Source organism: Crinia signifera, chromosome 2, assembly GCF_055691185.1.
Source record: "Crinia signifera chromosome 2, ASM5569118v1, whole genome shotgun sequence".
NCBI lineage: Eukaryota > Metazoa > Chordata > Amphibia > Anura > Myobatrachidae > Crinia > Crinia signifera.
Genome location: NC_139218.1, coordinates 368,301,091 through 368,320,416, shown reverse-complemented (window position 1 = coordinate 368,320,416; position 19,326 = coordinate 368,301,091). Strand labels below are relative to the sequence as shown.

The 19,326-nt window shown below is 43.6% G+C and overlaps 1 protein-coding gene across 5 annotated transcripts in view; it reads right to left on the bottom strand.

Moving 5' to 3' along the window:
• The window catches only part of LOC146058042 (polyunsaturated fatty acid lipoxygenase ALOX15B-like), a 100,699-nt gene that overhangs the window by 20,291 nt on the left and 61,082 nt on the right, over nucleotides 1-19,326 (bottom strand). For 3 of the 5 annotated variants that reach the window (XM_083170004.1, XM_083170003.1, XM_083170005.1), the window contains exons 11-14: nucleotides 17,236-17,405; nucleotides 15,865-15,986; nucleotides 15,532-15,632; nucleotides 12,221-12,391 (exon numbers count right to left, since the gene is read on the bottom strand). In XM_083170004.1, the coding sequence (XP_083026130.1) occupies nucleotides 12,221-12,391; nucleotides 15,532-15,632; nucleotides 15,865-15,986; nucleotides 17,236-17,405 (564 nt within the window). Of the gene's footprint in view, nucleotides 1-10,566; nucleotides 11,088-12,220; nucleotides 12,392-15,531; nucleotides 15,633-15,864; nucleotides 15,987-17,235; nucleotides 17,406-19,326 lie in introns of those variants that run through there. The other 2 variants (XM_083170001.1, XM_083170002.1) reach the window with 1 other exon arrangement.

Sequence of the window (19,326 nt, the reverse complement as noted above, 5' to 3'; positions counted from 1 at the left end):
AAAATGTAATTTTTCATTTTCACTGCCCAGTTGTATCAAAATTGGTGAAACCCCTGGGGGTTTGAAATGTACACTATACCCCTAGATGAATTGCCTGAGGGGTGTAGTTTGCAAAATGGGGTCACTTGTGGGGGGGTTCCACTGTATTGGTGCTTGGGGGGTCTTGCTAATGCGACATAGCACCCACCAAAATTCCACCAGAATCTGAGCTGCAAAATCCAAAAATCACTCCTTCCCTTCTGAGTCCTGCCATGCACCCAACTGGTATTTTTTGTCACATGTGAGGCATTGCCGTACTCGGGAGAAATTGGGGCACATATTTTGGGGTGCATTTTCTCCTTCATACCTTCTGAAAATGAAAAATTTTGAGCCAGAACTGCATTTTTGTGTAAAAAAAATGTAATTTTTCATTTTCACTGCCCACTTGTATCAAAATTGGTGAAACCCCTGGGGGTTTGAAATGTACACTATACCCCTAGATGAATTCCCTGAGGGGTGTAGTTTGCAAAATGGGGTGACTTGTGGGGGGGTTCCACTGTATTGGTGCAACATAGCACCCACCATTCATTCCACCAAAATCTGTGCTGCAAAATCCAAAAATCACTCCTTCCCTTCTGAGTCCTGCCATGCACCCAACTGGTATTTTTTGGTCACATGTGAGGCATTGCCGTACTCGGGAGAAATTGGGGCACAGATTTTGGGGTGCTTTTTCTCCTTCATACCTTCTGAAAATGAAAAATTTTGAGCCAGAACTGCATTTTTGTGTAAAAAAATGTAATTTTTCATTTTCATTGCCCAGTTGTATCAAAATTGGTGAAACCCCTGGGGGTTTGAAATGTACACTATACCCCTAGATGAATTCCCTGAGGGGTGTAGTTTGCAAAATGGGGTCACTTGTGGGGGGGTTCCACTGTATTGGTGCTTGGGGGGTCTTGCTAATGCGACATAGCACCCACCAAAATTCCACCAGAATCTGAGCTGCAAAATCCAAAAATCACTCCTTCCCTTCTGAGTCCTGCCATGCACCCAAATGGTATTTTTTGGTCACATGTGAGGCATTGCCGTACTCGGGAGAAATTGGGGCACAGATTTTGGGGTGCTTATTCTCCTTCATACCTTCTGAAAATGAAAAATTTTGAGCCAGAACTGCATTTTTGTGTAAAAAATGTAATTTTTCATTTTCACTGCCCACTTGTATCAAAATTGGTGAAACCCCTGGGGGTTTGAAATGTACACTATACCCCTAGATGAATTCCCTGAGGGGTGTAGTTTGCAAAATGGGGTCACTTGTGGGGGGGTTCCACTGTATTGGTGCTTGAGGGGTCTTGCTAATGCGACATAGCACCCACCAAAATTCCACCAGAATCTGAGCTGCAAAATCCAAAAATCACTCCTTCCCTTCTGAGTCCTGCCATGCACCCAACTGGTATTTTTTGGTCACATGTGAGGCATTGCCGTACTCGGGAGAAATTGGGGCACATATTTTGGGGTGCTTTTTCTCCTTCATACCTTCTGAAAATGAAAAATTTTGAGCCAGAACTGCATTTTTGTGTAAAAAAATGTAATTTTTCATTTTCACTGCCCACTTGTATCAAAATTGGTGAAACCCCTGGGGGTTTGAAATGTACACTATACCCCTAGATGAATTCCCTGAGGGGTGTAGTTTGCAAAATGGGGTCACTTGTGGGGGGGTTCCACTGTATTGGTGCTTGGGGGGTCTTGCTAATGCGACATAGCACCCACCAAAATTCCACCAGAATCTGAGCTGCAAAATCCAAAAATCACTCCTTCCCTTCTGAGTCCTGCCATGCACCCAAATGGTATTTTTTGGTCACATGTGAGGCATTGCCGTACTCGGGAGAAATTGGGGCACAGATTTTGGGGTGCTTTGTCTCCTTCATACCTTCTGAAAATGACAAATTTAGAGCCAGAACTGCATTTTTGTGTAAAAAAAATAATTTTTCATTTTCACTGCCCAGTTGTACCACAATTGGTGAAACCCCTGGGGGTTTGAAATGTACACTATACCCCTAGATGAATTCCCTGAGGGGTGTAGTTTGCAAAATGGGGTCACTTGTGGGGGGGTTCCTAACTTTTAGCATCTTATGGTGCCTAGAAACCTACATGGTGCCCAAAAAATAATCTCATAAAAAGGAGGCTCCAAAATCAAGTAGGTGCTCCTTCTATTATGAAGCCTGTGGTTTGGTCAATGTGCACACTAGGGCCACATATAGGATATTTATGAAAACAAAAGAATTGGGGGAATCAATTTTTAGTCACATTTCTCTAGTAAAATGTACTGTGTTCCTTAGAAAAATGTATTAAAATTGCAAATCTGCAAAAAAAATGAAATTTTGAAATTTCACCTACACTTTGTTTTAATTCCTGTGAAACACCTAAAGGGTTAACAAACTTCCAAAATGCTGTTTTGAATACTGTGAGGGGTGCAGTTTTTGAAATGGTATCATTTATGGGGGTGTCTCACATACAAGTTCCTCAAAGTCACATCAGAACTGAACTGGTCCCTAAAAAAATCAGTGTTTGAAATTTTCTTGAAAATTTGAGAATTTGCTATTCATATTGTAAGCCTCCTAGTGTCCAAAAAAATTAAAAGGAAGTTGAAATAATGATGGAAACATAAAGTAGACATATGGTCTATGTTAGTTATTAACTATTTTGAGTGGTATGATTATTTGTCTCACAAGCAGAAAATTTAACATTTTGCAAATTGCTAAATTTTCCATTTTTTTACGACATTTTGGTATTTTTCACAAAAAAACACAGACTGTATCGACCCAAATTTACCACTAATTTGAAGTACAATGTGTCACGAAAAAACAATCTCAAAATCACTGGGATAAGTAAAAGCAAAAAAAAGTTATCCCCACTTAAGTGAGACATGTCAGATTTGAAAAAAAGGGCTCTGTCAGGAACGCAAAAACTGGCTCTGTCAGGAAGGGGTTAATGTACAAAACCATGTGCACTGCAGGTTGAGCTAATGTAGCATTGCAGAGAGCGTTAGATTTGGGGGAGTTATTTTGTTTATGTGCAGAGTAAATACTGGCTGCTTTATTTTTTCACTGCAATTTAGATTTCAGTTTGAACACACCCCACCCAAATGTAACTCTCTCTCTCTTTTACATCTGCCCAACCTGCAGTGCACATGGTTTTGTCCATTAGAGAGAGATTTTGCTTTTGAATTAGGCCCACAACTCTTTTACGTAACACAAAAAAATGCAGTGTTTCTCAAGTGGAAGAAACATGAGAGATATCTTGGGTAAGACCAGTGCTATTTTTCATCAGAAACCAACAGGAACTCTGAATCTCTAATTCAATATGACATCATCGGGAACTGGGTTCCTGAACCTGTTCTGGGCCAAAATGTACTTCCCGTAAGATAAGTTTTATTTTAAAGTCACCTGTAAGTGCCTTTGTTTCTAAATACAATGGGCGAGATGTAATAGAGTGAGAATTTTACACTTTTGCAAATTTTTCGCAAAACACGTTTTCCGAAAAACTCACTTTTAATACGATGCGAATTGCAGTAAAAAATGGCAATTTTCAGATGGTTTCCCATTATAAAGTATACAACTCGCAAATGTAATTTGGTGTGATCTTTGGTAAACGTTACCAAAAATAGCAAAGAAAATAGACCAGTTTCTGATTGGCGAATTTGACAGAACCATGCACAGATCATTGAGATCTGTGCACGATTCTGTCTTTAAAAATGTGTAAAAAGTTAAAATAAAATAAAAATGGAGTGGGCCCCCCCCCTCCTGACCATAACCAGCCCTGGGCTCATTGAGCCAGTCCTGGTTCCAGAAATACGGGGGACAAAAAGCACTGACAGTGGGGTGAGCTGGCTTCCCTTGCACTGACTGCAGGGTGAGGTGGCTTCCCTCGTATTATTGACACTGGGGAATGCTGCTGTCATAGTGCTGTAGACAGTCTCATTCTTGATTGGCTGAGACTGTCTACATTGGCTGAGATTGTCTACAACAAGTCCCTTTGCTGGGACTTGTGGTTCACCAAGTCCCAGCATGTGGGGGAGGCCTGTGAGATGTATTGTTTGACTCTAAAAAGCAATGTTTTTTTAATGTAATTGTACACGAATCAGCCCGGTGACCACCATCCTGGGACAACGGGGGCATTTTATTTGTGCATGAAACAAGGTTTTAAAAAATGAAACAAAGTTTGTGTACTATCAGATACTGAATTTGAATGGCAAGCAATCATGTCCTTGGACATATTTTGTGCTAGTTACATGTTATTTGCCCAGTAGTGTCAGTTACAGATGTACCCAGTAGGTTTTTAGCAAAAAATTAAAAATAAAAGTAAATTTTGGAGAGTATGGGGTTTGGAATAATTTGGATAACGGATATTTGGATAAAGGATACTCACCCTGTATCTGTATATAGTACAGTATATTGCCTTTGAAGACATGATTGCATTTCAGGTACCCACCACTAAGTCATCTGATGTCAAAGTCTGAATAACTGGAGGATATGTACAGTATATTGCCATATATATTTTCTGTCAGTTAGCTATGTTTATGATTAGTGTGATGTGTCTTCTTTGTATATATTTGTTTTTTTGTGGTTTTTTGGTGTATTTTGTATGCATTTGCACTTATAATGTTATAACTTGTACATATTTTGAAGATGCTAGATATATATGTTTAAGCAAGCGGCTCAGCTGTATCCACACCTGTTGGAGATATCACCTCTGTGATTGTCAGGGGAGGAGTTTTCAATGGAAGTTTCACATGTGAAGGTGTCTATATTAAGCCTGTTGACGAGAATAAAGGTCTCAAAACACTGATAAATACAGGACTCTGTCTTCGTTATTACCAGACACCAGAGAGCCACCCTTCTGCAGAATATATATATAGAGCAGACCTACAAAGAATTCCTGGTGACGAATCTAACAGACATCCTATGAACCCACAACCCACACAAAGGCCCCCTTTAGGAGTCCACTCCAGGAGAGCTGGATGGGCAAAAAATAGAGAACCAAAAGGGGAGAACAGTGCCGCCGCAGGCAAAAGACCAATGCCAGCGGCAAGGAGAAAGCCTAGTGTTTAACCTGTAAAAACAAGAACTCATGGCATCAGAAATCACAGTATTGAACAAGGGATTAGGATATATCCCAACCAATCCGTTTGACACATTTGAATGGAGAGTGGATCAATACAAATTTAACAGACTATTGTAATTACGTAAACATTTCAGAAAGAGAGGAGGCACACCGGATGGGACAGATATTGCCAAATTTCGCAAAAAGTCCATATTTGATCCCATCTCGAATAACATAGCCATACAAGGCTACACTAGAGCAGGTGATAATCAAATATTGGAAACCCGAAAGAACCCATCCATCTTTAAGAACGAATCCTGATGAATGGAAAGCCCTCAAACAGCTGAGCGCATACCAGGGTATTGTTGTAAGAGCAGCGGACAAATGGGGTGGGTTAAAGATTGATCATCCTTGAATTCCCCTCCTGTACACTCTGCCAAAGATTCAAAAAAATGTGTAAACTCTCCGAGGAGGCCAATAATATCAGCCTGTGAATCTATGTATAACAATATATCGAAATATCTTGATTACCATTTACAGCCATGTGTACAGGCAGGGAACACATACATCAAAGATACTTCAGATTTATTGATATCACCACCAACAATTAGGTGAGCTGCCACAAAATGTATGGTTGGTCACTTTAGATATTACCAGCTTATACACCCACATACTGAGGGTGTGCTGGCTGTATAAGGGCCGCCACTAGTAATGACCCCCCCCCCCCTCCTGCACTTGCCGGCACCTTGCCCCCCCCCCCCCATTATTATTACTTACCAGCGGTGGCGGCGGCGCAGCATCTTCTCCCTCCGGGACTTGGGGCTCGGAGCACTCACTGCACAGTGCAGCCTGCAGAGCGCCGAGCCCCTCTGTATCCTAGGCTCAGCGCTCTGCAGGCTGCACTGTGTATTGCGTGCGCCTGGTTGCTTGCGCTGGGTGGGGGATACTGTGCGGGTGCAGGGGGGGGTTGTGCCTTGCCACTGTAGGCAGCTGCCCAGGCCTCTGCAGCGGCCGTGGCCCAGGACAGCTGTACCCCTGGAACCCCCCTGCCGGCGGACCTGGGCTGTATAATACAAAGGTCCAGAAGTGAATTATTTAGTAAAATTACTCCAGCTGGTTTTGGAACGTATCTACTTTTACTTTAATGGTAACTATATGCCCAGTTGACAGGAGTTGTGATGGATCCTCACGTCGCACCCACATATGCAAATGCATGTGGCAGCAATAGAGAAAGATTTTTTTCTTCAACAGAGAGGTCCGAGACAAAATTTTTATTTTTAGAAGATTTATTGAGGACCTGTTCCTGTTATGGCTAGGTAGCTATGAAGAGTTTCATGACTTCCCTTCCTTGTAGGAGATAGATGTTACTCTGAGAGACCCTCTATTTCACTGCTGGTGCGCAGTTATACTTCTTGATCACTGATATGAGCACTTTGCACCAACAGGGAAGGACTGTTGGAATATTTTAATAACTCTTATGGTTTTATTCATACATTTGTGTCACTGCATAATTTTTATTCAGGCCCTGAGAATAAATTGGGACCTTGATTGTATACATTGTTCCCCTGATGAAGTCTTTGTAGACGAAATGCGTTGGGTCGTTTTGTACAGTTTTACATATGACAACTTGCTGAAGAATCAAATAAACAAGTTTTGGACAAACTTTTGCTGTTGGCTTCACTGAATATAATATTACCATACAGATGTAGCAGGGCTCATCTCTGCAGGGGATGGCGATTCTACTGCCATCCCCCGCCAGCGGCCGGCTACCGCCAGGGGCGCGTGCGCATGAGACACTCGCGCACCCCTTGGGAATGGAGCTTGGCGGGGGTCCCCTCTGCTTCCCCCACCGCCGCCACCGGTCTCCCTTGCCGCCCCAAACCCCCCCCCCCCCGAACTGGGCAGCGTCTCCCTGAAGTGGAGATGGGCAAGGAGACGCTGCCCAGCTGCCATGATACTGGGACGCACGTGCGTGTGAGACGCACGTGAGTCCCAGTCTCTATCGCCGGCGCTCGCCAGTGCAAGGGTTTTGGTGAGCACCAGCCAAGGATGAGTGGTGCTACATCTGTATGTATGGACATTATTTATAAAGTTTTAAAAGGCACCATAGCACAATTGGGTATTGTTATTTGTTTGGGGGGGGTCCTCTAACCTTTGGAGGACACTGTGGTAAGGCAGCCTACCAATTATTTGGTTGATTTACATTTGTATAGAGCGCGATTGGAAAATTGGGTGTTATATATATATATATATATATATATATATATATATATATATTCATATACACACATCAGTCCCTGTCCCAGTGGAGCTTACAATCTATATTCCCTACATGGGCAAACGCAGGATTTTCACAAGGGGGTTTCCAGAGGGGCGGAGCAAAGCACAGAGATGGACACTTGGATGACCCAGCATATGCCGGGTCAGTTAAAGTATTATAGATAGACCAAATGTTTATTAATAATAATAATAATAATAAAAAAAAAAAAATATATATATATATATATATATATACACACACACACACATACAGGGGCGTCAACAGCAGTGAAGACCCCTGGGCATAGCAATGTATTGGGGCACCTACCGATCCTCCAGCAGTAGGGGTGGGGGAAGCTTTGATTTCCGCGGGTAGTATTATGTCAACCACTCAACATGTAGGGCCTGGATCAGTAATTTCCATTAATTTCCCCATTTAATGCACAGATGGTGGGAGATGGGGTGGGAGAAGGGGGCATTGGGCTGAATGAAGGGGCCTTGATACATAACTTCCAGAGTGGTAGAGGATGTTTAATATGCAGAGGAAGGGTGTATACTGGAGTGGGCTTATTATTCATATTTTCTGGTGGGAGGACAGCTTGCTTGACTGCAGATATCTCCAGTTCCCGGAAATAGATTTCTTCAAATTTAATAGAATTAAAACTAGAGAATCCCACCTACCAAATGATATTGGGGACTAGGGGATCAGAGTTCAGGAGGCAGAGCAATCTGCCAACGAGAATATAAAACTACATACCAGGTGTGTGGAGCTGGAGCAGTAACCAGGTGCTGGAAGGCTGATATCTTTGGTACTAGTGTCCATCAAAGGGGGAGAGTCACAGCTTTTGGAATATACCCTCAGAAAAACTCTAAGTCAGACAGAACCTGAAATATCTGACCGGGAAGAGCAATTAACAGGCTTGGATGGGGACCACTGCTTTGAAGTCAGATATCTCCGGTTCCCAAGGGATGATTTTTAAAATTATTGTACCCATGGAAAGAGGGGACCCTCAGCTTTCATCCTAGGGCCCTTAGACTCCTGGGGGGTTTCTGGGTACTCAGAACCCCCCCCCCTGCGTGCACTACTGCCCTACCACATGTACATGCACACATTCACTCTTCTGTCAGGAGCAACCATGGCGGTGCACGTTGGGCTCACTACTCACCCCTCCAGGTGGCTCTCCTTGCGTGCAGCGGGTCCCGGGCGGCAGACTGGCAGCAGCAGGGCAGGGGCTGGAAGGCATGACAGACGTGGCGGGTCCCGGCGGCTGACTTGATTCTGGAATTCCAGGGCGTTGCAAGGACAGTGGCGCCATCTTGGATGAGGGCAAAAGTTCTCATTGGGCCGGCCAGTGTAGATCCTGCCTCATTGAGCTGGCTAGCCAATGACAGCTGGTCCCTAGGTACTTAGGAAAGCAGCCTAGGCAAGTTCAGCATCAGTGCAAAAAGTTTACCTTTCTATTCGCTTCAAGTGACTCCTGGCTCATTCGGCTCATTACTGTCCTGTCCGGTTCGGTCGCCATTCCGGTCCTGGGATCCTCAGTTAGTGCAGCAGTCTTCCCAGCTGTAACCGATCCTTGTGTCCGGTTCTGCCTGTCGACCCGCTGGATTTCACTCCAATACCCCCCGGTTGTCCACCAACCTGCACGTCCTGCTTCGCCCTTCCTGACTCCGGTTCCGCCATCGCCAACTCTTCTCCGCCTCATTGTGACAGCTACATTCCATGTCTTTCAGTTTCTTCAATTGGACGCTTCAGCCTTCACACCATCCTTATTTCTTCACATTCATCTAGTCCATTCATCATCATCAAATAACTTTCTTCTCTGGTGCCAAGTATTCAGCCATCATATCCGTTATTCTACAGAGACTTTTACTTCTTTCAATCCCACGCAAGAGATTGTTGTTTTCTTTTACGTTTAAAAGACTTTCCTCAAAGACTTTATTTGAGACCATCCCATTTAGTTTTTTGCCCCTCCTCAAAGACATATTTGAGTATACCTCCCTTTCAGTTCCCAGACTTCCCCAAGAAACATTATATTGCTTGTTTAATCATTGACGAAACCCTCTATTATTAAACCAGCTCGTTTCAACCCTAAAACCTCTGGTCCTAGAGTGGTTCCTGAGCACCACACAAACTCTCCTAGTCCTTCGCCTGTGACACTCTTCATTTTGTTGGGAGCCAATTAAACTATCAGAATATTTTTGGATTGTGGGAGGAAACCAGAGTACCTAGAGGAAACCCACACAAGAACGGGGAGAATATACAAACTCAGCACAGTTAGGACCATGGTGGGAATCGAACCCATGACCTCAGTGCTGTGAGGCAGTAATGCTAAACATTACACCATCCGTACTGCCCCAGTTATGTATATTACCCCTACCCCAGTCCACTTATATCTGCACACAACCAATGACAAAAGAGATTGCTGAAGTATCTACAATACATGACTATTATCCAAATGTGTAAGTTCTGTATTTGGTCAGTTTTAGCCTCATACGAGAAAAGTCAGTGGTATATATATATATATATATATATATATATATATATATATATATATAGAGAGAGAGAGAAATTGGATGATCCGGCACTCCGGACAAAACAAAGCGATCCCAGGGTGCCTTCCAATGGTGTAGTATATTTGGTTTTTACCCCCTCTTGGTGTAGGTACAGCAAGATGAAGGAAATAGGCGGCACTCTCTGGATTTTAAACAATGAGTTTTTAGTGAATAAAGAAGTTAATTAACTTCTTTATTCACTAAAAACTCATTGTTTAAAATCCAGAGAGTGCCGCCTATTTCCTTCATCTTGCTGTACCTACACCAGGAGGGGGTAAAAACCGTATATATATATATATATATATATATATATATATATATATATATATATATATATATATAAAACAATAGCACTTGATATCAAAAGGGATTTTTGGTATTGTTTATACAGGTTGAGTAACCCTTATCCAGATATTTGCACATGTGGGGGGATTCTCCCCCCACATGTGCAAATGCATCCATGGGACTAGGAATGCCGTTGAAGTCTAATGCGATGGTCACCGTGGATACCAGGGGACACTGCGGATGCGGAAATCTGTAATAATCCCTTATCCAAAATGCTCATGGTCATAAGCATTTCGGATAAGGGATACTCAATTTGTATAAACCTTAACCTTACCTTAACTCTCCCCAAATAAAAAAGTTAATTTTTAAGAATGGATTTAACAAAAGTACTTCAACCTAATTAATCTTTAATCATGTCACTCATGTGTTCTGATAATAAACTTAAAGATACTACTTATATTGCAATTACCAGATCATATAGCCTTATGCAAACACAAGCAGACAGGTGAGAAATGATTGGCAAATTTAGATACAATGGATTATATTTATTAAAGCTTCTAAAAGGAAACTCTGTGATGTTGTCATAGCAACCAATCAGATGTATCGTTTTCTAGGATGCAATAGAGAAATGCGAAATAGAATATATGTTTGCTATGCGCAACATCACCTCTTTTCATTTTTAGAAACTTTTCTAACTTTACCCCTTTTAGTGATAACCAACACTATTATTGTTAGATAGTGACACTGTTCTCAATAATTTGGGGGTCCAAGTAGGTATACGGGAAATGCATGCTCTTGTTTCGGTCATTAATGGACTTGGAAATTTCCGCCAGATTTTTTTGGAAATCCTCAATAAACTTCTGTGGACTATTCTCTGTAAAACGAACATCGGGGTAATCTCCTATTAACCTCTAGAAAGAATTGGAAAATCGTGTTATTGGAAGTCTAATGGTTGTTAGTGTGATGTCATTATCTAAATCCAATCACCAGTCATAACATTACACCATTATACATGCAGTGGCGTAACTACGCCGACATGGATAGTGGGGGTAGGAGCGTACTAACTATAGTGGGCACCCAACTAACATATAAGTACCACTACTAATTGTGCACCCCCCCAAGTAAAGTTACCCCCCCCCAACCATGCCTTACCCCTCCGTGTGCGGCGCCCCCCTGCCGGTCTTCTCTGCGGTCCCAGCGTTGCTCATACTCCTCTCCTCCTGGCTCCTGCTTCTATTGAAAACTGTCCCTCACAAAATGGCTGCCCCTAATAGCAGACCATTTTTTAAAGATGCTAGAGGAGGCCGCCGCCTCCTCTAGCATCCTCCAAAACTGTCTGCTGTAAGGAGGCAGACATTTCTTTGAAGGTCAGTTTTCACTAGCAGCAGGAGCCAGGAGGAGAGCAGGGACAGCAGACAAGTAAATCTGTGGTCCTGGCCAGAGAGGTGGAAGGTCCCAGCAGCGGCATAACAATAGCCCCGCAGACCCCCGGCGTCCATGCTTTCTCAGTGCCTCCCCACTACCGCAGGGTCTGCGGAGCTATAGTTACACCACTGTGTACATGAATGGTGCATAGGAGAACTGTATGTGCAGGAGCTCTATATTGTGTGCTTGGAAACAGGGCTGCCGAGAGGGGGGGGGGGGGTACCAATTACTCAGGCCTGGGCTTTCTGGAGGGGCCCGGCAGGGGTCTTGGTCTGACCCCCTCCGTCCCTCCCAGGCATCACTGACAGTGTGAGAGCTCATGTCAGCACAGCACATGCTGTAGGTTCGTGCTGCAGCTGCTGCTATATGGGTGGACAGATAATAACACCCCCCCCCCCCCCCCCCGCCCTGACTTTAGAGGGTTTTTTCACTCACCCTGCAATAATTTTGGGAGTGTGGCCTAATCGTGGGATGGCCACGCCTCCCATGGTTAGGCCACGCCCCCAATTTTACCAGGACCGGGCATACCTCTCGGCGGCCCTGTTTGGGGAATATGTAACAAGTGGGCACAGACACTGATTTTTACAATATCTTATCTATTCTGATCCCCGGTACTCACCATGTGTTTTGAGTCTCTACTGAGAAGCCATATCATGGACAAAGTAGTACTTGTAACATTGACATCTGGCAATGTTTCCAGGATACTCTGCATTGTGCTGATGCCCTTAGCTGTGGGAGGGGGTTTTTTCATTGATGATGGACTATTGGGCATCCAAGAGTAGAAGTCAAACTGCAATGGAAGCATGGATCGTCTAAAACACATTTGTGGAAATACCATAGTTTACCCAGACAGTTCAATACTCATCGACAAATTTTATTTTGTATAGCTAATGTACTGTAGTACCCCAGAGTTTACTAAAAAATAAGGAACCCCAATTTTCTAAATATATCTATATCAGACATTCCCAACCCCGATCCTCAAGGCACACTACAGTGCAGGTTATGGTGATATCCCGGCTTCAGCACAGAAGGTTAAATCAAAACAACTGAGGTTCTCACTAAGTCACCTGTGCTGAAGCCTGGATGGCAATGCCTGTTCTATATGTATAAAAAGCTAAATACCTCTCACATGTATGAGGTAAAGTACCAATACCGACCACTAGAGGCCACAACGGACCAAATTTAAGATGTCATAATGGAAAGAGAAAACAATTTTAGCAGGGACACAGATCTGTCTCCTAGTTGCTGGATATGGAGAGAGGGAGCCATGAAGACAGAGATTGGAGGTAGGAGGAGATAGGGACTGGAGGTGGGGTGGAGAGTTTTTGAGCTAAAAACTGTCACAGCTCAAAGTGAAAGTACATTGCACAAGCGATAATTGTTATGGGCTTTTAACTAGTATACAAAATCTGTGGTATAGTCCTGTCTAGCTGAACTCGGTGTAATCCTGTCAGCTTGGCTGACAGAAGTTGTGGTGTGACTGGACTGTACTGTGTTCTCCCCTGTCCAACAACTTGCCTTAATTATCCACAGAGGACCGGGTCTCCTGGTTGCAGGGCAAAGTGGACAGGGGGTGGTCTGTTACCAGGGGTCCTCAACCAGTGATTGTGAAGAGCTTTGGGGTGAGTAGAGTAGAGGTCCCTTAGCCCTGAGGACCCATAAAAGAAGGAGCTGACCTGGAGACCCAGTGCCTAGAGCAGCGGTCCCCAACCCTGGTCCTCAAGTACCCCCAACAGTTCACGTTTTGCAGCTCACCCAGCAGGTACACTCATTATTCAGACTCATTTTAAAAGATCACATGTGGAGCTAATTATGTCACTTGTGATTCTGTGTGGAGACCTGCAAAATGTGCACTGTTGGGGGTACTTGAGGACCAGGGTTGGGAACCACTGGCCTAGAGGGTTGACTGGAAGACTGCAAGGAGTGACCTGAGGAGAGCAGACCGTGAGGAGGAAGAAGACTGGACTGTGCAGTAAGAACCAGGGGAACTTAGCTGTTCACTGGAGGTTGCAGCATGGAGGACCCAGGAAAAAAATGCTGCCAAAGGAGGGAGAGGGGGAGTGAAGGGAGTATGATCACCCTTTCTGTCTCCCTGCCACCACCATTTAAGGGTGGGCTACCCTGAAACATGCTTCAACAGTGATTAAATAGAGAGTGATAAACAACCAACCAAGCAGCTCCTGCCTGGCATTTTTCATACCCAGCCTACAACATGACATATTATTAGTTAAAATAGGAGTTCCCCTTTATCCCATATACTGTACCATGCTAAATAGCAAAATTGAGTCTGGTGTCCTGCTTTTTTGTCTCCTCAGCCCCACTATAATTACGGAATATACAGTATAGAGGAACAGTCTCCGCTCTTATGCTAGCTGTCCCACTGCTAGTATTGACTAAATATAGGGGGTTGGGCTCCCCTGATGCAGTTTGCTGCAAAGGAATGCCTGATTTTTGGGAAAAAGTTATAACAAATGTTTTCTCTCTAATGGCAAGATGTACTAAACCTTGAAAAGTGATAAAATGGAGAGTGATAAACCATCAACCAATCAGCTCTTAACTACCATGTCACAGGTTGTGTTTTAAAAATAACTGGTAGAAGCTGATTGGTTGATGGTTTATCACTCTCCATGTTATCACTTTTCAAGGTTTAGTACATCTGGCCCTTAGGGCCAGATGCACTAAGCTTCAAAAGTGATAAAATGGAGAGTGATAAACAACCAACCAATCAGCTTCCATGTCACAGACTGTGTTTGAAAAATGTCAGGCAGGAGCTGATTGGTTGGATGTTTGGGGTTTATTTACTTAGACGAGAGTTCTAGTTAAGATGGGATGTTGCCCATAACAACCAATCAGATTCTACTTATTTATTTAGCACCTTCTAGACGATAAAAAATAGAATGTGATTGGTAACCCATAGCAACATCCCATCTTAGTAAATATACCCCAATGTGTCTTAAAGCCAACCAGCATATGTTACATGAATACGTGCTAATCTGTGTGCTGAGCTTTAAAGGGCATATTGGTATACTGTGTCTTAAAGCCAACCAGCTACAGTATGATCCTGTAAGCTAACCTGTGTGATACACATTAAATAGGGACTATTGCTATTGCTGGATAAAGTGACTACACCTGCACTTGCCTCTCTATCATGGTGTGCATTGACAGAAGAGCAGAAGGTTTTGTCGACCACACTACACCACTGTAGCTCTTATGTTTAAATGTAAGAAATGTTGTACTTGGGACCAGTGGCGTAAGTTTGATATATATATATTATAGAGAGAACACATATATTTCAGACCTTGATGGCTTTCAATTAAAGGATTTCAACTTGCAGGGGAAGAGAGGTGCCCCCTTGGGAGCAGAAGCCCGGGGGCAGTTGCCACCTAGAGTTCTGCCTCTGCTTGGAACCTATGCAAGTGTACTTCTCTCACACATGCAGCATAATGCAGAAATTTCAAAGTCAGCGTTCATTTCTAATCCACTACTGTCTGTCCTGTGTCCGCAAAGTGGAGTTGGCGTTCCCCAAACCCCTCCTCTGTTGGTTCCCGCTGCAGTATGCAATGGGGCATACTGGCGATCTGACAAGAGTGGGGTGACTATACAGCCATGGGGGAGATAGAGTGAATCAAAGAGGGGGGCTGAGCAAGAGGAAGACCAATGTGACCCAGAATATGACTGCTCTAATACGCTCATCACTGTTCAATCCAACATCCACATTTACTGTAATGGAAAAAAGCCGTAATGTTGTGCAATACATAACCCTATTCATATTCTATATCTATGTTGGCTGTCAGTGATTTTCCTATAGCATCAAATTGCCATTGGATGTGTGTAGTAAACACTAACAATAGAAAACATTACATACATCAAGTAGTTACTGTAGTATACTGTAGTAGTGTGCAGTGAAATTAAATGATCTGTGCCACTCACTTGACCTTTGTTGACAGCTGAATGCTGGGCAGAACATGTGAATATCACCACGGTCAGGTACTTGATCAGAGAGGCTTTGGTCTCCAAGGAAGATGGGATCCCTATGGCAGGGAGTAGGATACTCTTCATTAGAAGTCTAGGCCTCTAGTGCACTTAGCAAGTCTATCTAGGCAGTTTGGCAGGGTAATGCTGAAGTTAGGGTTTTTGTTACCTGGTTCAAGGTGCCATCTCCCCCCCCCCCACACCTTCCTAACTGCACATGTACGTATGCAATCCTGCACCCATGGCATGAGCCCCCTACTGCGCTTATCTGTTTAGAGATGTATTTTGTACCTGAAGATTTGTTCTCCAAGAACCCTTCTTTAAAGATTTCTGCTACCCAGGCCTGAAGTTCAGGGTCTTCACTGACTTCTTCATCACTCTTATAGTAATATTGAACCATGTTGGACACAAAGCTGCATGGAGACAGGAGGAGATATATAGGTGAATATGAAATAACAAGGAATAAATGGGTGTTACCAAGCCTTGGAGGGTACCATCCAATCAGCTCCTACCTGTCATATTTCACACACTATGTATATGGAATCAGTGGTGCAGAGAGGTGAAGGAGCCGGGACTTTTTACCCAGGCTCCGGTTTGATGGAGGGTCCCGCCTTCCCCTCCCGCATTGTAGGCAACCCTGGCAGTTAGTGGGAGAGGACAGGTTGCTGCTGCAGTACAGCCTCTCTCCCCAGCTCAGCACATGCTGTTGAGTGATGTGTGCTGAGCTGTAGAGAGAGGCAGCTTCAGCGGCAGCCTGTCCTCTCTTTCCTTGTGTGTGGGTGTGCAATCCCACCCCACTGTCTGTCTGCACAAAATAAGATTTTTATCTTCACAGGGGTGTGGCGTGCCCCTCAGTGGCCATGCCTCCTTACTTTTATCGAGGCTCAGCCAACCTGTTGGTACCACTGTATGGAATTGCCTTGTTATGGTGCACTTTTGCGTGTCCATTTGTAAGTTAATATTGTATGTACTGTAGATATTAGGCCCTCAGTGTTGATCCCAAAGGAGGGTCTGCCCACAGTAACTAGTCACACATGGTAGGAGCAAGAGGCACCCAGGTGGCAGGTGGAAAAGGTCTATGGGGATGGCAGAGATGGAGCAGCAAAAAAGTAGATTATCTCAATATTGACACTGCCCATGCTAACCCTAGATGGTAGCCCCACCACAACTTGCAACCTAGTACATTGACTGGTGCCTCTCAAATGTTTAGGGCAGTGGTTCACAATCTTTTTTTATTAGAGTACCAGATTTTTTTTATGGCACCTTTGGGCCAAAAGTTTCTTAAATCTAACTCCGGAAAAAAAATATTATATTACATCAGTTGTATTTAAATATCATCCTTGGGTTTAATTAAGTGGTAAGGGGCAGAATTGGCTTCTGTTTGTCCACATATGATTGTCAGCCGCCAGAACTAGTTTTGCCTGTTACATTGAACATTTATAATTTGAATTGATCCTGGAGCACCAACCCAGGGCAGCCCTGGAGGTTTCCGGAGCCAACTCAAGGTGCCATGGCACAGTTTGCGAACCACTGGTTTAGGGGCTATGATTTCCCTGACACACACACACAGATCTGACACATACTGTATGTAGACAGTGAACGTTTCTCTCTGGATGAGCAACCGCAGTATTGCAATGCTTTGCCAGTATAACAGATCTCTACCTCTCCACAGCCAACCAGATCTTCATCCCATCATCCCTGTATAGGTAATTGGGGATGGTCTCCAATCCTCTTGCCTGGATGTCTTCAGGAAGACAGAGGCTGGAGTAAGTGACCTCATCCATTCCTTTTTTCAGTAGTATCGGGACCCCTCCATTTCCAGTAACCATAGCCTGGATAAATGACAAAAGGTGTTGGAGATGCATCTTGGCAAATGATGCAGCCTGTACTTGGTTGTGATATTATAAAGAAGCGCAAATGCAAGACTTGTATGGGGGGTGGGTTCTGTATTAGTGATACATATATACATACATAAGTGGGGATGAGGAGCTGCTTGCAGCTCCAAGATAGCCATCTCCTGGTGCCAGGAAGGAAGCAGTTGCAGCCAAAACAGACATGTCCAACTGCCAATGATTGGATCTGTACAGTTGTATCAGGAGTGATGAAAAAAATATATAGTTGCACTTTTTGATTTGTATCTGTTCTCACGGGGTCATTCTAACTTATTTAGAAAGGGCTGAATTTGGCCCATTCCGATGTTTGGGGGTCTGAGCATGCGTACTGTGTTTTCTGCACATGTGCGGCTCCCCTTTGCTTTAGTGACTTGCATAGTCATTGTGCCGTTTGCATGAGAACACATTGCTTTTTATGGGCATCCCCATGAAAACACTGGGCATTCCCATGGCTACGTGGGCAGGCCGATGGGTCCCGGGGGCAGGTGACTGGCGTCACAGGCATTGTTTTTGTCCTGGTGCTCGCAAATAAAGTCCGTTCCCACAGACTTTTATTTGCAAATCCAGGAGCAATAATTCAATGGTCGGCAACCATTGAATGATTTCTCCTGCTGCGGTGGCATGCGGGGGGATGATTTTATTAAGTGGGGCAGTGGGGTGGGCTCTCTGGCTCTCAGTAATCTGCGATCTTTGCAGTTTATTGAGCCAACCGGGATCAGGCCCTCAGTCTGTTTTGCACCAGATTGCTTAAACAGCTATAATACACATACTTAGGCTGAGACAGTTGTTGATCATTACATATGTCAGGTTCTATGCTGACAATTCAGTTCTTGTTTTTGTTGAATGTTTTTACCTAATTTGACAAAGACCATTGTATTGTTATATGAGACAAAAATGTCCTTCCTTTTTAATCCCAAAACAATATGTTTCACTTTGTGCCTTGAATCTATATAATCCATGTTATACATTGTATTTAGATGTTATTTAGACCATTCAAAATTGCCAGTGCCCCCTACTGTTTTTTGACATTTGGAAATAGTTTAGTAAGGAGTTCTGCAAACTATATAAGCTGGACTCGATCAGCCTCATGACTGACCCACCTGAAACAACAGTGACTGTCCGGCAGACATAAACTAATCACTGTTCTATTGCTTACTGAGAACAGAGAGCCAAGCTCTCTGTCTGGGGAACTTTTTTGTTGTGTGGGGTACCTGTGATCATACAAAAAAACACCTGGTCCATCAGAGAAGGGGTGCTGGGTATTCAGATCCCCCCTGCATGCACCATTGGTGAAAGCTTATTGGTGGGTCAAGTCAAACTCCACTCCTATCCAAAACATGCTACTGCTGTCTATAACAACAGTATATACTAGGGGGCCTGTGTGAAAATTAGCATGAGAATAAAATACGAATAATTTTATAGCGAGGTTAGTGGTTTGTAGTATGAGGAAAGAAGGACTGGTTAATTTGTAGAACATTTGTAGCCAAGCAAAACTGATCATCTTAAGGGGCCTACAAATGGGGAGATGCTGAATCATTAGCAGAGAACTTAATTTTAAAATTATCCTGCATTTATCAATTTTGGTTAAGTATGAAGGGAGAAAAAGGGATCATTATTTTCGCATGGGCTAGTACTTTTTGTTGGTTTTCCTTAAATTTTAGACATACCTCAGGATGTGGCGCAGGCGGCTGGTTCTTGAGTATGTTTTGTTAAAGATTGTGAAATCTAGAACTGTTTTTAAATGTTTTTATGGTTCAATTGTTTCCTCATGTAATGCAATGCATGGGGACATGCATAATTTCAGCGAGTGGGTATGTGGTACCCCAACACCATAATTAATGAAGATTTGTAAACAAACAGT